Raw genomic sequence first — 16854 nt, 5'->3', positions numbered from 1 at the left:
AATGAGCAGGAGCCCAGATACAGGTGCAATTGCAGCTATGGGTATGGGAGAGTAAGTACTCAGTCTCAGTCCCCCTCCTCTTTTTTTTAAAATTTATTTATTTCATCCCTCTGGACAACCCCTGCAAAAAAATGGTTATGCTTTGTTTTTGTTTTTGTAAAATGTCTGTAACCTCTTTGTGTAGCAGATAAAATATACATAGTATTATCAGTAATAGGGCCCACATATACTATAAAGTGATCTTCTCAGTGCTGTTTGTCATTTATAGCGCCCACATATACTATAACAGTGATCTCCTCAGTGCTGCCTCTCAGTAGTAGCGCCCACATATACTATAACAGTGATCTTCTCAGTGCTGCCTCTCAGTAATAGCACCCACATATTCTATAACAGTGATCTTCAGTGCTGCCTGTCAGTAATAGCTCCCACATATACTATAACAGTGATCTTCTCAGTGCTGCCTCTCAGTAATAGCGCCCACATATACTATAACAGTGATCTTCTCAGTGCTGCCTCTCAGTAATAGCTCCCACATATACTATAACAGTGATCTTCTCAGTGCTGCTTATCAGTAAAAGCTCCCACATATACTATAACAGTAATCTTCTCAGTGCTGCCTATCAGTAATAGCTCCCACATATGCTATAACAGTTGTCTTCTCAGTGCTGCCTATCAGTAATAGCGCTTACATATACTATAACAGTGATCTTCTCAGTGCTGCCTCTCAGTAATAGCTCCCACATATACTATAACAGTGATCTTCTCAGTGCTGCCTCTCAGTAATAGCGCCCACATATACTATAACAGTGATCTTCTCAGTGCTGCCTCTCAGTAATAGCACCCACATATAGTATAACAGTGATCTTCTCAGTGCTGCCTCTCAGTAATAGCTCCCACATATACTATAACAGTGATCTTCTCAGTGCTGCCTGTCAGTAATAGCGCCCACATATACTATAACAGTGATCTTCTCAGTGCTGCCTCTCAGTAATAGCTCCCACATATACTATAACACTGATCTTCTAAGTGCTGTCTGTCATTTATAGCGCCCACATATACTATGACAGTGATCTTCTCGGTGCTGCCTGTCAGTAATAGCGCCCACATATACTATAACAGTGATCTTCTCAGTGCTGCCTATCAGTAATAGGGCCCACATATACTATAACAGTGATCTTCTCAGTGCTGTCTGTCATTTATAGCGCCCACATATACTAAAACAGTGATCTTCTCAGTGATGCCTATCAGTAATAGGGCCCACATATACTATAACAGTAATCTTCTCAGTGCTGCCTGTCATTTATAGTGCCCACATATACTATAACAGTGATCTTCTCAGTGCTACCTATCAGTAATAGGGCCCACATATACTATAACAGTAATCTTCTCAGTGCTGTCTGTCATTTATAGCGCCCACATATACTAAAACAGTGATCTTCTCAGTGATGCCTATCAGTAATAGGGCCCACATATACTATAACAGTAATCTTCTCAGTGCTGCCTGTCATTTATAGTGCCCACATATACTATAACAGTAATCTTCTCAGTACTGCCTGTCAATAATAGCGCTCATTTTATTTTTCACACAGTAATAGTCTTCCTCTTAATTCCCCACACTGTAATAATGCCCCCTTTGTGCCCCTTACTGTGTAATTATGCCCACCTTCGTGCTCCTTACTGTATGGCGCAAAAAAATTAGCCCTCATGTAGCCCTGTATACAGAAAAATGAGAAAATTATAGTGGGTCAGAATAAGGTTTTGTTCAAAAGTCTTTTTTTTTTTTTTTAAGAGTTTTTTTTTTAAAGCAGTACAATAAAGCATGTAACATGGGTATCATTTAAATCATATTGACCCACAGAATAAAGAGAACCTGTCAGTTTTACTGTAAAGTGCACTCCGTAAAAACTAAAATCCTCCACAATTTTCAAAATTGCTGTTGATGGAAAAATGAGTCTGTGAATGAAAAAAATAAAGGAGTTATGGCAAAAATCTAAATTAGCTGTGTCCTCAAGGGGTTAAAATCTTAAAACACCCCTCACAATATCTGTTACTGGTTTCACACTGGTTAGGCAGCCATATATGTGCTGTAACTGAATATTTTAACCCCACTCCCTCCATACTTTTCCCTATTACCTTCTTCTTCCATTTTCCATTGCACGGAGCCCATAGACAGCACAGACTTACAATGTATCTGCCAAGACCTGGATCATCAGGAGTCCTAGCCTATATGATTCCTATATGATTCCCTGCAGTTCCTAGCAGGTGCAGTAGTAAGTCACAATACTGTATTTTGCTGGGATTTGATTTGTGATTTCACAGTGATTTTGCGCAAAATGCAGTAGTGTTAGTATAGACCTAAAGCTTTTCCAGGGGGCCCCCTTTTGGATGGGGGCCCTGGGCAACTGCCCGGGTTGCCCCCGTCTAACGCCGGTCCTGCCTCTGAGAATGAGTGCTGCAAGTACTGCAACCTCACTAAACGTGTAGTAGTCTGCTGTGAAATTAGATGCTCTGCAACAGCTCTGAGCAAGGAACTGGCAGGAGTGCTGTTGGAGGGGAATGAGTTGGGTAGTGGCACTGTGATGAAGAGCCAAGAGAAAGCAAATCATTCATGGAATTGTAGTACTGAGCAACTGCTCAACCAGTAAGAATAACCAGGAAGTACAGGACTAAGACCCTAAAACAAATGGATTTTTAGTCGTTTCAGAATTGGGGAAAACGTGTAAGCAAAGTTATATGATTCTGCAGCATTTTTATGTTGTATTTACCTGATGTACCCCTTACTGGAGTACCCCTTTAAATTATATTGTATTTTAATATAGTTAAAAGCACAGAAGGAAAAGTTTGATAGCAAAGAGCTACATATGGAGCTTTTGAGAAAAAAGATTGCCCAACTTGAAGAGGAAAAGCAAGTACGCACAGCTCTGGCAGTAGAGAGAGATGAGGCTAACCTAACCGTGAGGAGACTGCAGAAGAAGATGGAAAGATTGCAAAAGGAGCTAAGTGCAGCTCAAGAATCTGTTACTGAGCTGAAATCAAGACTTTCAGAGACCAATGAGTTAAAGGTAAGTTTAACCTACCATTAAAAGAACCAAGGCACATTCTCAAAGTGTTAGCACAACCTCTTTTGTACAGCACACCTTTTAGTTTGTATTTCCCCACAGCTATATTATAAACTACCTCCCAGCTATATTATAAAATGCCCCACAGCTATATTATAAACTGCCCCACAGCTATATTATAAACTGTGATGACTATATAAAGCACGATGACAATGCAAGTATTGCCTGTTGAAATGATATATACTCCTTGAAATCTACATGTGCCACATGTTGAGAATCTAGGATCTAGAAATAGAGGCCAATTACTTAAATGTGCAACTTTTAGAAGTTCTTATCACACACAATGACTGTCAGGAACCAGTTTGCTGGGCCTAACAAATTGTAACATCACACTCCCTTCTAAGCGCAGAGAGGGGAGAGCAATTCAGTGTGCAGTGTTTGATTGTCCCTAATTGGCTGAGGCAAACACATCTTCCTCATCTATATTCACTGCTTCTTTAACCATTCACTATCCCACTCCATAGCACCCGTCTCCAGTGCAAAACTCAGCACAATGTCACTCTACCGCCCAGGGTCTCGCACTAAAGACGGTTGCTATAGAGAAAGCGGGAAGCTCCATCTTATAATTCAGGTAGGGAGCATCTGTCATGAAAGGGGGCGGCAGGGAGTTAGTGAGTCCTAACTGTCCCTTAAAATGACTGACCCTTCCTATTGCCCATCTGTCCTATGAGACAGGCAGAAAGGAAATTCAAAAAGAAAAGAACTTTCTTTGTAGTATACAGCAGCGGATATGGTTTTTTATAAATCTCCTCCTAAGTGTTCATGCAGCATACCCCTGCCAACCAGTTAGTCTAGTTTTGGACTTGTTCAAGGTACAATAACCACTGAACTCATGGCAGAAAAGGTGCAAAGAGGCTAGGCAAGATGTTTGGATTTGGACTTATTCCTAACTGAAATTTCAGGATGTTTACTGTCAGTTCCTATACACATTTTTTTTTTAAGTGAGAGGACCATTTAAATTACAATGAAATAATTAGCATTGACTTGTAAATAAACAAGGAAAAACTTATGTACAAAAGACATATTGATGGATATGAAGAATGTGCAGCTATTTGTCATTAAAGGAGTACTTCAATTTAAAAAATAAAAAACAACCTCTGGGATGGCCTCCCCCCCACATGATCTTCTGCCCCACACTCTGGCTGTCTTCATAAGTGAAGCTGTGTTGATGCCCCCTCCATGCATCTCTATAGGAGAGCTGGAGATACAGCTTTCATGTAACTTTGGCTCTCCCATAGAAATGCATGGAGGGGCTGTGGTGGACATAGCGTTATTTATTGGGAGACTTGGGACATCAGGTAAAAGATCATGGGGGGTTCCAGTGGTCTGACACTTATTCCCTTTCCTGTAGATAGGGGATACTCTTTTTTAAACTGGAGTACTCCTTTAAATGGAAAGAAAGTAGATCATAATACAAATTGTTGATGTGCGGTGTGTTTCTTTTTTCTCTTTATGTTTTACAATTGTATTCTCTCTACCTTTTTCATAGCCAGCACTCTGCACCACCCATTCGGCACAGGCATTTTTAATTAGCAGGAGACTGCATAAGGGTTTCCTCCTAGCATTCTCCCAGCCCTCTGGCAGGGAGCATTTGTTAGGTATTCAGATTGATGTGGTTGCACTGCGGCGGTCATTGTTACTGTGATGCTTTGTTTTTGGGTTGGGGTGGCCCAGAGCCAGGGGCTTGGTCGGGCAGTAGTGGGGCTGCCAGGCCATTGGGTCGCCCCCCCCCTGTGGGCATGGTGTTGGGCTGGTGGTGGCGCCCGCCCAGCACTACGCCACTGTTGGGTTAGGGACCCACTATAAATAGGTAGCCTTGACGTGGCTAACGGACTTGTACTTTTTGATCAAAATGGAAACTAACAACCTGTTAGTGTTTGAATTTATGCTCAGAAGCAAGTAGATCAAAATACAAATTGTGGATGTGCGGCTGTGTTTCTTTTTCTCTTTGTGTTTTATAATTTACAAATCTGTTTAACTTTCTGGCACCAGTTGAGTTAAAAAAAATTTCCAGTGGAGTACCCCTTTAACTCAGTTTGTAACAAATTCACTTTAATGCTGTTTTATTTATATTATGTCTTTATATTTTAAGATCAAGACATTGGAACAGCATAAAACAATTGAACAGCTGAGAAAATCGCTGGAAGACTTGGAAAGAGTTAAAAGCAAAACTCATAAGAAACTAATTTCTATTAAATCAGAATTAGACTATACAGAGCAGGAAGCGAAAGATGAGAAAGACAAAGCAACCAACTACATTGAAGTTATCACCAGTGAGCTGAAGACGCTTAAGACAACCTTAGAAGAAGTTTCTAAAAGGGAAAAACAGGTATTTTATATGTGTACATAAAATTACATTATAATAATGGACTATATTTTACTTGTTTTATGTTATTAAAATTTCTTTGTCCCTAACAAGACATTTCCTCCAGAAATCAAGCATACCACCTGAATTTAAAAAATATATCCTCTAAGGGCCTGCACGCATCTGTTTGGGGATCAGAATCTCTTGTGGATGGGAATGCCAGATATAACAAGCTGGATGAATTGGCTCAGAAAAAAGAAAGGGAGTGGCACCACCATGTATAAAATTTTGATGCTTGAAAACTAAGCTCAACATGTTTTGCCATCACTTGGATTCATCAGGGGCCCTCTCATGGGTTTGTGGTGCAGAAATTTCTGTGTGTTTTTAACGATCATCCTGTTCATCCACACTAAACTCAATCCACTGGGTTATAGTGCGGGCGAACAGAATAAGGATGCAGGTGAATTTGAACATTAACCTGTTCAGGACGCAGGGCGTATGCATACGCCCTGCATCCCGAGTCCTTAAGGACATAGGGCGTATGGATACACCCGTGGGAATTCCGGTCTGCGCCACTAGCCGGTCGAGGAATGGACCGGGATGCCTTCTGAAATCATTCAGCAGACATCCCGGCACATCGCCGAGGGGGATCCCGAGAACCACCCCCCCCCCCCATATCCGTGATCACAGGAAATCGCATGTCAATTCAGACATGCGATTTTCTGCTATTCCGGGCGGATCTGGTCTCTGGTGACCCGATCGCCCTGAAAATAGGGATGATCGGAGCTGTCAATGACAGCCCCAATCATCCTAAGGGATAGGAGCGAGGTTGCAGTGATGCCACCCCGCCTATCCCCCGCCATTAGTCAGCAATGAGTACTGACCAATGGCAGTTGAAGACGGGGGGTTGCCATGGAAACCCCCCGCTCTGCCCACCCCTGGATGTTGGGCAGAACGGGGGGGAGAAGATGGCGGCCGGTACCTGTGAAGAAGATGCGCAGGGACCGGCTATCATCGGTGGCATCAGCGGAGATCAGTGGCGCAGGTAGGGAGGCGACGGCGTGGAGCATCAAGGAAGGTGGCAGTAAAGCTATCTTTACTGCTGCCTTCTTGTGGTTGCCAAACTGCAACTCCCAGCATGCCGGGAGTTGTAGTTATGCAACATCTGGAGGGTCACAGTTTGGAGACCACTATTACAGTGGTGCCCAAATGGTTGCCCTCCAGATGTTGCAAAACTACAACTCTCAGCATTCCTAGACTGCCCAGGCATGCTGGGAGTTGTAGTACTGTAATATCTGTCCCTTCGGATTTAGCAATCTTCATGAAAATTTTGAAAATTGCTGCTATACTTTGAAGCAAAAATATGTCCATTTTATGATGCCAACATAAAGTAGACATATTGTGTTTGTAAATCAATATAAAATTTTAACTGGAATATCCATTTTCCTTACAAGCAGAGAGTTTCAAAGTTAGAATAATGCAAAATTTTAATGAAATTTTGGGATCTTTCACCAAGAAAGGATGCAAGTAACGACGAAAATTTACCACTAAAATAAAGTAGAATATGTCACGAATCTCAGAATCAGAATAATCGGTAAAAGCATCTTAGAGTTATTAATGCATAGTGACAATGGTCAGAATTGCAAAAAATGACTCCGTCCTTAAGGTGAAAATGAGAATGTGTCCTTAACCCCTTAGGGACTCAGCCTATTTTCACCTTAAGGACAAAGCGTTTATAAGTTTTTGAATTTTCATTTTTTCCTCATCACCTTCTAAAAATCATAACGCTTTCAATTTTGCACATAAAATTCCATATGATGACTTATTTTTTGCACCACCAATTCTACTTTGCAATGACATTAGTCATTTTACCCAAAAGTCCACGGCGAAACGGAAAAAAAATGAATTGTGCGACAAAATTGAAGAAAAAATGTCATTTTGTAACTTTTGGGGGCTTCCGTTTCTACGCAATGCATTTTTCGGTAAAAATAACACCTTATCTTTATTCTGTAGGTCCATACGGTTAAAATAATACCCTATTTATATAGGTTGGATATTGTCGTACTTCGGAAAAAATCATAACTACATGCAGGAAAATTTCTATGTAAAAAATTATCATCTTCTAACCCCTATAATTTTTTTATTTTTGTGCATACAGGCCGATATGGGGGCTCATTTTTTGCGCTGTATTCTGAAGTTTTTATCGGTACCATTTTTGTATTGATCGGACTTTTTTATTGCTTTTTATTCATTTTTTCATGATATAAAAAGTGACCAAAAATACACTATTTTGGATTTTGGAATTCTTTTGCGCGTACGCCATTGACCGTGCGATTTCATTAACGGTATATTTTTATAGTTCGGACATTTCCGCACGCGGCGATACCACTTATGTTTATTTTTATTTATTTTTTATGGGAAAAGGGGGGTGATTCAAACTTTTATTAGGGAAGGGGTTAAATGACCTTTGTTAGCTTTTTCCCCCCCTTTTTTTTTTGCAGCGTTATAGCTCCCATAGGGACCTATAACACTGCACACACTGATCTCTTATGCTGATCCATGCAAAGCCATAGCTTTGCACAGATCAGTGAGATAGGGGCTCGATTGCTCAAGCCTGTAGCTCAGGCTTGGAGCAAAGAAACCCCGATCGGATGCCGTGGAGAGAGGAGTAAGGAGACCTCTGCCTGCGTCACAGCTGATCGGAACATTGTGATTTTATCGCGATGTCCCGTTCAGCCTGACTGAACTGTCGGGAACCGTTTACTTTCACTTTCAGACGCGGCGGTCAACTTTGACTGCTGCGTCTGAAGGGTTAATAGCGCGCGGCACCGATTGTTGTGCCGCGCGCGGCACCGATTGTTGTGCCGCGCACTATTAACCCTTCAGACGCAGCGGTCAAAGCTGTGGGCGATCCAATCATCCATTTTTGTAGCGCTGCAGATGCCGTGATCTGTATTGATCATGGCATCTGAGGGGTTAATGGCGGACATCCGTGCGATCGCGGATGTCCGCCATTACCGGCGGGTCCCTGGCTGCTATCAGCAGCCGGGACCTGCCGTGCATGACACGAGCATCATTCCGATGCTCGCGGTTATGCATAGGACGTAAATGTAAGTCCTGGTGCGTTAAGTACCAGCTCACCAGGACGTACATTTACGTCCTGTGTCATTAAGGGGTTAAAGAATCACTGACTTTTCCAAAAAAACAAAAAAAAAACATTGACATATCCTAGGGACATGAGTGTTTGAACCCTGACTGTTCAATTAAACAAACCAGGAGAAAACCAAGTACATGTCAAAAGTCTTTTTTTAAACTTTTTAAAGTGTTTTTAACATAATAGATTAGTTTCATCCAGCATCCCATTCGGCACCCAATAGGGTAAAATGAACAGCGATTGTCTCACTTTTTACATTGAAGTAGAACAGATTTTGTTATCCCTTATTTATATTGGACATCACTTATCACAAGTTACTTGTAAGTTGTAGCTTGTTGTAGGCAAAAGGAAAATAGCATATTATTCTCACACATTTTGCATTATTTCCATCTATATAACACAATGGTCTTGGCTATGAGAATTTATATTATCGTAGTATGTAAATTGCATCATGATGTACAGCAAAAGTCACCATGTAGCGTCATCAGAATCTATGCTTAATGGTCACATAATGGAATCTCAGTACAATTTTTTCCCGAAATTCTTTTCTAAGAAAGGAATACAAAGTTATCTCTTATGTAGTCAGCCAGATAAAATGTAACCTCATTGGAAACACCAAAACACTTTTTTTCCCTTTTTGTTTGCTTTTTGTGGTGTGTTGATTTAGTAAGGTGAATTGTTTTAAGCAAGACTTCAGTGATGTTTTTTCTATGTTCGCTGACAAGTTACACAATTACCGTAGTTTAAACAGCATCTGAAACCTTTTAGTGCTGCCATGAAAATTCAGATTGCTCTGCTTTTCTTTTTCTTTTTCACCCCTTAGTGAGGAGGATCAGTTTTTTGGTCTATAATAACTACAGGTGCTGTTTAGGAATTTTGCATTTGGCTACTCAAAAATGTGTTTGCACCCTTTCTTAGTGATATATATGAGGTGCAGAAAACTTTTCTAATTTCTACTTCTTTAGTTTTGGCAAAGTTGTACTAAACTAAAAATCCATCAGGAATCTCACCTGATATTGCTCGATCTTCCAACACTGCTGATCTCTCCTGAAAGATCATCTGCCGTATATACTCGAGTATAAGCCGAGTTTTTCTGCATGATTTTTCGTGCTGAAAACGCCCCCCTCGGCTTATACTCGGGTGAACTCTCTGCCTGTCAATCCCTTCTCAGTGGTCTTCAACCTGCAGACCTGCAGATGTTGCAAAACTACAACTCCCAGCATGCCCGGACAGCCATCGGCTGTCTGGACATGCTGGGAGTTGTAGTTTTGAAACATCTGGAGGTCCGCAAGTTGAAGACCACTGCGGCCTTCATCATCATCCAGACCCCCCCTTTAGTTTTCTACTCACCTCCCCTCAGTGGGAAGGAAGGGTGAGCTGGTCTGGGCCATCTATGCTGCAGGGACCGTCCGGTGGGGAGGGTTAGTTGTTCTGGGCTGTCCATCTTCACTGGGAGGCCCTCTTCTCCACTCCGGGCCGGCCCCGGACTAATGATGTTGCCTTGACGACGACGCACAGGGACTTTCATGCGCATGAACATCCTTGTGCGTCATCGTCAAGGCAACGTCACTAGTCCGGGGCTGGCACGGAGCGGAGAAGAGGCCCTCCCGGTGAAAATGTACAGCCCGGAACGACTAACCCTCCCCACCGGATGGTCCCTGCAGCATAGATGGCCCAGACCAGCTCACCCTTCCTTCCCACCGAGGGGAGGTGAGTAGAAAACTAAAGGGGGGTCTGGATGATGACGAAGGCCGCAGTGGTCTTCAACATGCGGACCTCCAGATGTTTCAAAACTACAAATCCCAACATGCCCGGACAGCCGATGACTGTCCGGGCATCCTGGGAATTGTAGTTTTGGAACATCTGGAGGTCCACAGGTTGAAGACCACTGATGAAGGGATTGACAGGCGGTGATGATGATGGGGGTGTTAATGACGGGGGTCTGGATGATAACGGGGGGAATGATGACAGGGGTCTGGATGTTGACAGGGGGGATGATGTATTTCCCACCCTAGGCTTATAGTCGAGTCAATAACATTTCCTGGGTTTTTGGGGTGAAATTAGGGGCCTCGGCTTATATTCAGGTTGGCTTATACTCGAGTATATACGGTAAGCTAATGTGTAAAGACATCAATATAGCTCAGGAGGAGGCAGCAAAGGCTCTAAGTTGAGCCGTCAACCAAGGTCTCTAATGGATTTCATTGTAAATCAGCAATGATAGAAATGTGTGGCAGAATTCCTAGGGAATACATCATATTCTGTGTTGTATCTTTTCTGCTCCTTACTAGGAATGGTCCCTTCTTCCCTTTGGGGCCCTGTGCAGCTGAACCCACAACACAGACTGTACTCCTGCTAATAGAACACATGATGGGGCTTGTGTACATGAGACAATCCATTCTTTATGTATTTTTAAATATCTCAAAAACCCATTTAGGGTCTATTCACATGTACATTATTTTGCACATTTTTGATGCGCAGGATTTCAAGCTGTGTTAAATTTTTTTATTTAATTTGAACTCTGTAGCTTCAAATCCTTCACTTCAAACATGCCCAGGATACAGTACAAGTGAATACACCCTTAATCCTAATCCTCTAAAGACAATTCATTTTACATGTATTTACTGTGTTTATGGCAATTAGAATTTCTCTGACATTCTAATTGCCATAGACATTTTATAACATGTCATATCATGTCTAGGGCCCCTTTAAGTTTATGGTGGAGATTTATCAAAACCCATGCAGAGGAAAAGTTGACCAGTTGCCTCCAGCAGATTGATTCTTTTATTTTTCAGAGGCCTTTTTAAAAATGAAAGAAGCAATCTTCTTTTGGCAACTTGTTAACTTTTCCTCTGCATGGGTTTTGATAAATCTCCCGTTATATGTGCATTTGTGTCAATCACTGCAGTTATTTAAGGTCTCGTAACAACTGCATTGTAGTTAGATTCCTTAGTCGGTGTTGTCATAGTTAAGATAAACAAACAAAATGTACCAATTTAGGACAAACAGAACAGTTCAGTTAGTCATGAATCAATTACATATTATGAGACATGGAAGCTTCATCTTCTCTGCATGGATTTTAGAGTCCTTTCATGAAATGTAATACAATCAAGGGTATTTGTGGATGATGGTAGTCTGGTTGACTGTAAAGGAAAACTGTCAGCCTGTTCACCCACAATAAACCCAATACACCGAGTTATAGTGTGGTTGTATAATGAGGGGTCACTTACTTAACCCCTTAAGGACCCGGGGTTTTTCCGTTTTTGCACTTTCGTTTTTTCCTCCTTACCTTTAAAAAATCATAACTCTTTCAATCTTTCACCTAAAAATCCATATGATGGCTTATTTTTTGCGCCACCAATTCTACTTTGTAATGACATAATTTTACCCAAAAATCTATGGCGAAACGGGAAAAAAAATCAATGTGAGACAAAATTGAAAAAAAAAAACGCCATTTTGTAACTTTTGGGGGCTTCCGTTTCTGCACAGTACATTTATCGGTAAAAATGACACCCACCTTCATTTTATTCTGTAGGTCCATAAGGTTAAAATGATACCCTACTTATATCGGTTTGATTTTGTAGTACTTCTGGAAAAAATCAAAACTACATGCAGGAAAATTTATACGTTTAAAATTGTCATCTTCTGACCCGTATAACTTTTTATTTTTCCGTGTATGGGACGGTATGAGGGCTAATTTTTTGTGCCGTGATCTGAAGTTTTTAACGGTACCAATTTTGCATTGATAGGACTTATTGATCGCTTTTTATTCATTTTTTCATGATATAAAAAGTGACCAAAAATGCACTATTTTGGAATTTGGAATTTTTTTGCGCGCACGCCATTGACCGTGCGGTTTAATTAATTATATATTTTTATAATTCGGACATTTCCGCACGCGGAGATACCACATATGTTTCTTTTTATTTACACAATTTTTTTTTTTTTTTATGGGAAAAGGGGGGGGATTCAAACTTTTATTAGGGAAGGGGTTAAATGATCTTTATTCACTTTTTTTTTGCAGTGTTATAGCTCCCATAGGGACCTATAACACTGCACACACTGATCTTTTACATTGATCACTGGTTTCTCATAGGAAACCAGTTATCGATGATTCTGCCGCTTGACTGCTCATGCCTGGATCTCAGGCACTGAGCAGTCATTCGGCGATCGGACAGCGAGGAGGCAGGTAGGGACCCTCCAGCTGTCCTGTAAGCTGTTCGGGATGGCGCGATTTCACCACGGCTATCCCAAACAGCTCCCTGAGCAAACAGACATGGTTTCACTTTCATTTTAGACGCGGCGTTCAACTTGGAACGCCGTGTCTAAAGGGTTAATAGCGCAAGGCAGCACGATCAATGCCGCATGCTATTAGCCACGGGTCCCGGCAGTGGCCCGACCCGGGAGTGGACTCAGGGCGTACAGGTATGCCCTGGGTCCTTAACAGGTTAAATGGGTATTCAGGACAAAAACATCTTATCCCCTATCCTTTGGATAGGAAATAAGATGTTTTTGCTCAGAATACCCCTTTAAATATGTCCAGTAGGTCCTAGGATATGTCCCCCAGAAGATCCTCTGCTGAATTCAGTGAATCGTGTGCAGACATATTCATTGTCTTTGACATTAGAATGTGGAGTCACAGACAATGAATATGTAAATTAAGCCAGCGAAGCCCCGCCCCCTTTGCATAATTCACTGAATTCAGCAGAAGATCTTCCAGGGACATATGTCAGGACTAGTGTTGCTCGCAAATATTCGCAATGCGAATTTTATTCGCGAATATCGCATATTCGCGAATATAGCGCTTTATATTCGTAATTACAAATATTCGTATTTTTTTTTTTTCACAGTACACATCACAGTGATCACCCCTCTCTGCTTCCAGCTTGTGTGGTGTAAAGAAGACTCTAATACTACTGTGTGAGACTGGTGTGCAAATTTTCGCATATGCTTATGCAAATTTTTTTATATGCTACTTTTCGCATATGCTAATTTTCGCATACGCGAATGTTCGCATATGCGAAAATAAAACGTGAATATTACGGATATGCGAATATTCGCGAATATATGACGAATATTCGTCCATATATTCGCAAATATTCGCGAATTCGAATATGGCCTATGCTGCTCAACACTACTCAGGACCTGCTGGACATATTTAAGTAAGTGACCCCTTGTTGGACTCCTGTTTACCCACACTAACTCAGTGTATTGGGTTTTGTGTGATTGAACAGGCTTACAGTTTTCCTTTAATGGACATATTCTCTTTTTATATGTTTACTAATGCTTCATGCTGTGAGTTTCTTGCTTGTCTAATTTATTGTTTATTGTAGTGTTGAGCGGCATAGGCCATATTCGAATTTGCGAATATTCGCGAATATCTGGGCGAATATTCGTCATATATTCGCGAATATTCACATATTCGTTACATTCTCGTTTTATTTTCGCATATGCGCAAATACGCGTATGCGAAAATTAGCATGTGGAAATTAACATATACAAAATTCGCATATGTGCAAATGCGCATATGCGAAAATTAGCATATGCGAATTTTCGCACGCCAGTCTCACACAGTAGTATTACAGCCTTCTTTACACCACACAAGCTGGAAGCAGAGAGGGGTGATCACTGTGATGTGTACTGTGAAAAAAAAACAAAAACGAATATTCGTAATTACGAATATATAGCGCTATATTCGCGAAATTCGCGAATTCGCGAATATGCGATATTCGCGAATAATATTCGAATTGCGAATATTCGCGAGCAACACTAGTTTATTGTGCTTAATGTTTGGTATACTGTCATATTAATATAAGTACATATGAAAAATTATGTTATTGTATTATTTGTACTGTGAACTTATTAAGGCAAGTGCATATAGAAGGAGCTAATCACAGCTTCATCAGAGCCTTACATTGGAATCTACTCACTTGTCCAACAAGGTGAACCGGAACAACATTAGCACAGAAAAAAGTGTTGCAGCTTCAATGTGCCAAAATTATTGACTAACAATGATTTAGGTACAGAATCCTGGTGTACGTGTGACATCCAGGAGGTGGAGTAAAGATGTACAGTATACCTTGAACTGTGCCAGTTTTATTATATAGCATCCCCTATAAAATTTGTCACAATTTTCAGCACATTAAACATCTTGCTCTCCCATTTGATACCAATGGGCCTGAAAGGGTAAAAAACTGTATTTTTTTTATGACAAATAAAAAGAGATGAAGTGGCTACACACAAAACTGGATAAAATTAGTGTATGTACCGAAATACTGAGTTACACTATCTGTACCCAATAGTGCCATAGACATGTGCAATCAAAAAATATTTGAAATTCAGATTTCAAGGTAAAGACAAAATTAAGAAATTAAAACTATAACAGAATAGGATGTAGCTGGTTTCTCTATAATCACGTGTTTTTTTTTTTATTAATGATAAAAATAATATATAAAAAGCATATATCAAAAGCTGGAATCTGAGCCCCTGCTACAGATTCAAATTATATATGTGTGTATATATATATATATATATATATATATATATGCAATAGAATTATAAAATTGGTCACAAAATATAAGGTAATAGAAATATTTGAACAGTGTGAAATGCCACCTTGCTGGACTAAGAGTCAGTTAGTCTCAATTAAACTTGCATAAGAAGTATTCCAGGCAGTGTGACTAATAAGGTAGCATAATGAATATCTCAACAGTAACAGTCTTGAATTGTACGTACTTCATCGTATTTTTGCATGCACTAAAATGAAAGAGGGAGCTCAGTTTTACATCATTAAAGTGTTTCTATTGTTAAAGCAAAGTTTGGACTGGTTATGGTCATAGTGCTGAGACTCCCATCTTTTCTCTAGATATTCCTGTGGCAGCACACTTCACTACCCGACTTGGCGCTTAGACTAACATTCTGCCCCAGCGCTAATTGCAGGAGATAGGTTCCAATGTAGTCTATGGAGCCCACCATTTGCAACATTTCGGATTGAGTCAGAGAGTGAAGCATGCTTTACACACCCACATTTAGAGATCTGTAGGGGTCTCAGCACTGAGATCCTGACCGATAATATCTGCATGAAATGTCAAAAGCTTTTTTTTTATTACATTATGCTTACAAAGGTATTATTGAACATTTTACATTAAATATTTGACTAAAATGTGTTTATGCTTTTACAGCTGGTAGACTTCCGAGAGGTGATATCACGTATGCTGGGACTAAACGTCAATGCCTTGGCATTACCTGATTATGAAATAATCAAGCGGCTTGAAGGACTGCTCCATACCCACCATCACCATGTATTATCCTGTGCATAATGGATGGAAAAGCATTATATAGGAAATATAGGAATGTGTTTTGATATTAATAACCCAAATGCTCTTCACATATTTTTGTTATACCTATTTTTTAATGACATTTTATATCAACATACGTGTGGACGTGAAGAATATGAACTTGAATCATTCAATGAAATAAGTAGAAGTGTTATAAAATATTACATAGTGCCATATATTAACAATTCATTGGCAGGTTGCTCGGATATGATTTGAATGACACATTTGAATAAATATATATATATATATATATATATATATAAAGCCTAAAATCTAGAACTGGTTACCTTTGTATAGTAAGTAACATATGTACAATCACCACAAAAACCTACCCCATTCATTAAAGGGTACTACGGTGGAAAACTGTTTTTTTTTTTTTCAAAATCAATGGGTGCCAGAAAGTTAAACAGATTTGTAAATTACTCCTATTAAAAATCTTAATCCTTCCAGTACTTATCAGCTGCTGTATGCTACAGGGAAAGCTGTTGAGCTGTTCTTTTCAGTCTGACCACAGTGCTCTCTGCTGACACCTCTGTCCGTGTCAGGAACTGTCCAGAGTAGAAACAAATCCCAATAGCAAACCTCTCCTGCTCTGGACAGTTCCTGACATGGACAGAGGTGTCAGCAGAGAGCACTGTGGTCAGACAGAAAATAACTTCACAACTTCCTCTGTAGCATATAACAGTTGATAAGTACTGGAAGGATTAAGATTTTTAATAGAAGTCACTTACATATCTGTATAACTTGTTTTTCACCGGAGTACCCATTTAAAGGGAATCTGTAAACTATCTTAGCAGATAGGAGCTAAGGGGATACAATTTATCATACCTTTAGTTTTGTGGAAAAAATGTATACTGTGCAGGATATGTTTTCTTTTTGCATACATTTGTATTGAAAAGTGTAGTAAACTAGACTGATCAGTATGTTGAGGCAACATTATGT

At 40.3% G+C, this 16854-nt stretch overlaps 1 protein-coding gene across 1 annotated transcript in view; it reads left to right on the top strand.

Annotated features, from left to right (window-relative positions):
• Window positions 1–16309, top strand: part of CCDC170 (coiled-coil domain containing 170) — a 110287-nt gene extending 93978 nt beyond the window's left edge. Inside the window, exons 11-13 of the mRNA XM_056563360.1 lie at window positions 2820–3062; window positions 5212–5448; window positions 15757–16309. Of these exons, the coding sequence (XP_056419335.1) occupies window positions 2820–3062; window positions 5212–5448; window positions 15757–15894 (618 nt within the window). The 3' untranslated portion in view covers window positions 15895–16309. The remainder of the gene's footprint in view (window positions 1–2819; window positions 3063–5211; window positions 5449–15756) is intronic.
• The last annotated feature ends 545 nt before the right edge of the window (window positions 16310–16854 follow it).

Source organism: Hyla sarda, chromosome 3, assembly GCF_029499605.1.
Source record: "Hyla sarda isolate aHylSar1 chromosome 3, aHylSar1.hap1, whole genome shotgun sequence".
Lineage (NCBI taxonomy): Eukaryota > Metazoa > Chordata > Amphibia > Anura > Hylidae > Hyla > Hyla sarda.
Note: the sequence above shows the minus strand (reverse complement) of the source record. Positions and strands in the feature narration are given on the sequence as shown.